Source organism: Etheostoma spectabile, unplaced genomic scaffold (assembly GCF_008692095.1).
Source record: "Etheostoma spectabile isolate EspeVRDwgs_2016 unplaced genomic scaffold, UIUC_Espe_1.0 scaffold00005622, whole genome shotgun sequence".
Taxonomy (NCBI): domain Eukaryota; kingdom Metazoa; phylum Chordata; class Actinopteri; order Perciformes; family Percidae; genus Etheostoma; species Etheostoma spectabile.
This window is the reverse complement of record NW_022603281.1, coordinates 114124-118699: the sequence shown is the minus strand read 5'-3', so window position 1 is coordinate 118699 and position 4576 is coordinate 114124. Positions and strand designations below refer to the sequence as shown.

The 4576-nt window shown below is 43.5% G+C and overlaps 3 gene segments (V, D, J or C); all 3 read left to right on the top strand.

Moving 5' to 3' along the window:
- Window positions 1–594, top strand: LOC116677695 (T cell receptor alpha variable 18-like; the record flags this gene model as incomplete). The annotated part of the segment is given in 2 exon segments: window positions 1–154; window positions 245–594. Coding segments are annotated over 2 exon segments (468 nt in total), but the record flags the coding sequence as incomplete, so codon positions are not given.
- A 264-nt stretch (window positions 595–858) lies between these two features.
- LOC116677697 (T cell receptor alpha variable 3-like) lies at window positions 859–1602 on the top strand. The segment is given in 2 exon segments: window positions 859–897; window positions 1006–1602. Coding segments are annotated over 2 exon segments (435 nt in total).
- Window positions 1448–2351, top strand: LOC116677705 (T cell receptor alpha variable 21-like). The segment is given in 2 exon segments: window positions 1448–1671; window positions 1937–2351. Coding segments are annotated over 2 exon segments (618 nt in total).
- Window positions 2352–4576: the final 2225 nt, after the last annotated feature.

Here is a 4576-nt window from a genome sequence, read left to right as displayed (position 1 = left end):
TCAGGTTCCTCCTTCTAATCCACCAACTTAGTGTTGATGAAGACTAAACAGAGAGATCCCAGCCTTCTTTCTACTTGCTGTAGCTCAGAGTTACTCCACACTGCAGATATGACGCCTCTGTTCATCTCAGTGCTGCTGGCTGCTATGAGCCTTGGTATGAACACAACTCTGTTTCTTTGATATCAATCCAACATTGATAGGATTCTTTAACAGCACACTGATTCTGTTTGTTGCTGTTTTACAGAATGCAGAGCACAACAAGACAACGTGCTGCAACCAACAGGAGATGTGACTGCTACTGAAGGAGAGGCAGTAACACTTGGCTGTCAATATAGCAGCAGTTCATCTAATGATTATCTCTTCTGGTATAAACAGGACGGAAACAACAGCCCCAAATTCATTCTCAGCCGCTTTAAGATCGGAGAGGGGAAAACAGAGCACGAGTTCAGGGACAGATTTTCATCTACACTCAATTCCAAGATAAGATCAGTTCCTCTGGAGATCCAGAAGCTTCAGCTGTCTGACTCTGCTGTGTACTACTGTGCTCTGCAGCCCACAGTGACAGGAAACACCAAAACTCTGTACAAAAACCTTTGGAGCAAAGACAACACAATACTCCACAACGTCCACCAGAGGGAGACACACTCTGTTACACTTCAATATGATGTAGTCTAGAATCACTTTACCTTAGAAGTGTAACTGAGAGAAGAGAAACTACAGAGCTACGAGGAGACGGAGAGACTCAGGGAGGAGCTGAGCTGTTACTGAACTATAGAAGAGAGAGGAACTTCTAGATTCAACAGAGATCAATACACACACCATCAACATTACCTTTATTCAACATGCTGCCACTGCAGCATTGGGGGTTTTCTCTGATGTTTCTCTCCATCCTCACAGGTATGTTACATTATGCTGCATGAACAAGTTTTACTCAATAACATTTAAATGTCACTCTTGTATCAAGTCTTCTACAACATGAAGTAACAGAGTTATCTCTTCCTTTAGGAGTCAGCTGTGAAGAACTCACTCCAGTAGAGAAAGAAGAGAACAGTTTAGAAGACAGCTCTGTTACTCTGTCCTACAGATACTCCAAAGGTTCTGCTGATTATTTCTTCTGGTACCGACAATATCCAGGAAAACCTCCAGAGTTCATCATCTCTCATTTAGGAACAGGCGGAATAATGAAAAATCCAATCCCTGGACTGTCTTCTTCAGTGAGTGAGGATAAAACCAAAATGGATCTGAAGATCTCCTCAGCTAAGCTGTCTGACTCTGCTGTGTACTACTGTGCTCTGCAGCCCACAGTGACAGGAAACACCAAAACTCTGTACAAAAACCTTTGGAGCAAAGACAACACAATACTCCACAACTTCCACCAGAGGGAGACACACTCTGTTAACCTTCAGAGTATTTCATGAGCCAGTCAGGATTCTTTTCACTAATGAAACCCAGTTGTGATGAAGACTTGGAGAAATGAAAGTAAGTCAACATCTGAGTCTCCTCCTCCTGACTGCAGAGGTGGCTTCATGACAGACAACTGTTTGATTCCAGCTGTGAACATCAGACCAAACAACTCACAACACTTATTCATCCTGAACCTTCTAAAACAGCATTTCACCTCTGCAGACATGGAAAAACTCACTGCACTTCTGTTCTGCTTCTCTCTCATAGGTACGGATGGTTTGGATTATGAATCCTGAAATATAAAGACATTTTCAAGGTTTTACAGATCCAGTTCAGATTTTAGATAGAGTTCAAAGTTACACATTTCTAAATCATCAATCTAGCTGTCATCACTTTATCACTAATAACTGATTAATACATTGTTAACAGCATCATTTGCTGAACTTAAAAATGTCAGAGTGATGTTTTCCAAATGTTGGATATGAGACTTTGGAGCAGCAGTGTAAATCTAACATGTTGTTTTCCTCACTAGGTAACACGATGGAAGATGAGATTACTGCCAGCAGTGCTGAAGTGTTTTCATCAGAGGGCCGTAGTGCTACTCTGTCCTGTACCTATTCAGTTAAAGCTGAGAATCTCCAGTGGTATCGACAGGATCCTGGATCAGCTCCTCAGTTCCTTCTCCTGATCACTGATACTAAACCACCTTCAGTAGTGGAAGCAAAACCTCCTCACCCTCAACTGACTGCTATACTGAATGAGGAGAGAAATCAAGTTGATCTGAAGATCTCCTCAGCTAAGCTGTCTGACTCTGCTGTGTACTACTGTGCTCTGAGGCCCACAGTGACAGGAAACACCAAAACTCTGTACAAAAACCTTTGGAGCAAAGACAACACAATACTCCACAACGTCCACCAGAGGGAGACACACTATTAAACTTTAAGACAATCACAACAACTCAAGAAACATCAGAAACATGCACCAAAGGTCTGTAGGCACATCAACACAGCATCAACATCTATACTCAAACAACAGCAATACAAATGTTTAAAATACCGCAATAACTTTATCTCTCCTAAACAGTAAGAAGAAACACTCGCCCATTACTTGTAAATGAAATCCGTCCTCCAATCCTTTCTGATGAAACGTTCATTGACCTCCTCATACAGTTGAGCGTCCTGCTAAAGATGAATGAGCAGCTCCTTCTCTATGGCATTAGATGCTGGTGCAGAGAGTCCTGTTTGTCCTGTTGCATTTTTGAACACGTTGTGATGCGCTCGAGAGCTGTTTCGGGAAATGTTTGCTTCAACTTGGTAAACAGCTGTGCGTCAAGAAATGCAGTAGTTGCTGGTGACCCTCAAATCGATTCCTGATTTCGGTGATAATGCTGTCGATTAGCGCTGTGTATAGCTGTCTGTTGTGCGTGTGCGGGTCTGTTCGGTCTAGCTGCGCTCGGCTGAACCGCGACCTCCCTGGTCCTCTCATAGATGGCATCTGTTTCCACGCTCACCTTCAAGTGCCCACCAACCTGGAGTTGAAGTTCCATCTCACCTGAGAGACCCGTGAGGTTCTTTTGCAAAACTCATCCAACAGCTTTGTTTCGCGTGGGAGAACGTGTAGAAAATGCAGACAATCCTTCCAGATTTGCAAAATAGATTTTGAAGTCCTTTATTGTTGACGCTCCCTGAGACATCACAAGGTTTCATGTATGTGCATAACCGTACACAATCAGAGCCTGAGTTTTTCTTTTTTTACGGGTGCGTACGCCATTAAGTCCCGATGCCATGACAGCGGCTCCGTTATAACACTATGTCACTATCTTTGATTTGCAGTCGTAGCTGCCCAACACTTCAAGTACTGAAGCTGCTAGATCATGAGCTCTTTTTCTTTCTGTGACATTCTCAAACTTAAAAAATCTCGCTTTTACTCCGGTGTCAGTACCAAAATACAAAAGACAGCTGTGACGTGAAATTGTTGGTCTCATCCACCATAACTGTGACAAACTTGGTGTTGTTGATCTCTTTTTGAAGGCATCATTTAGCACGTCAGCAACCGCACTTATGAGACCATGTTGAATTTTCCCAGATGTTCCTGTAAAAACGGTGGCCGTGGCCAGGTAGTGTCGGAGGTCAGCATCATACTCTAATAACAGAGATAATATTTCCAAATGATTACCTTGATTCAGGGACTCTTTCCCCTCGTCATGTCCCCTGGAAGACAATTCTTACTTTCCCAAAAAGATGACACAATCAATGAGGTGCTTCAGTATGTCCCGTTTCTTCTCACTCTCTCATTGTGCCGGCTCGTCTCTCATCTCTGCTGCTCATCCAGTTGCAAATCCAGCCTGGACTCGGCAAAGGTCTTAATGTACACCATCGTGAGGGGTCGCTCGGATGCCTGAAGTTTGCTAGCTGCCCTGGTGACCCTATTAAGGCTGTTAAAACCTGTGTTGTTCCATGTTCCCTGTCTGGTATTAAAAAGCAAACACAGCCAGCAAAATAGCTTGTTCCGCTTGGTGCTAGCTGTTAAAACCTTGGCAAGCCTTGGTCAGCCCCTCCAGTTTAGGTGTAGGTCTTCATCTTAAAACAGCTATTCTTCTCTCCAAATGATTGCCTTGAAAAAGTCACATGAAGGAGATCGGAAACAGGATTGTTAGGAGGTGTGATGGCAGCGGCCATAGCTAGTTAACTCTTGGTTCACTCACAACCCGCTAAAAGGTTCAAGCTTTGATGACATCAGCGGGGGCTAGCGCCGACACAATGCTGGGCCCCTAGGGAATTCAGTCACTATGCACCAAATTTGATTGGCTAACGACACACGTCACTCAAAGTTCTAATCAAATGGGAAATGGCAGGTTCAATGAAGGGCTAGCAATGCTACTAGTGCTGGTCCACGGAGCTGTGATGCATTTAGATGACATGGAAAAATCAGCTACCACATTCTTTCTGGAAATATAATCGTACTGTACTGAAAAAGTAATTGATTTTTTCACACATTAATTTAATTATTTTGACAGGGCCAGCAGAGAAGGCCCTGACAGCCCAACACCATTTTAACCTTTCAGCAAAAAGTTATTCTCTGGTCCCGCCCACAGACCTTTAACTCAACCAATGAGATGATTTGTGTCTCCAGAGCAGAAATGTCTGAGGAAGTAAACGCCCAATCAGCTGGA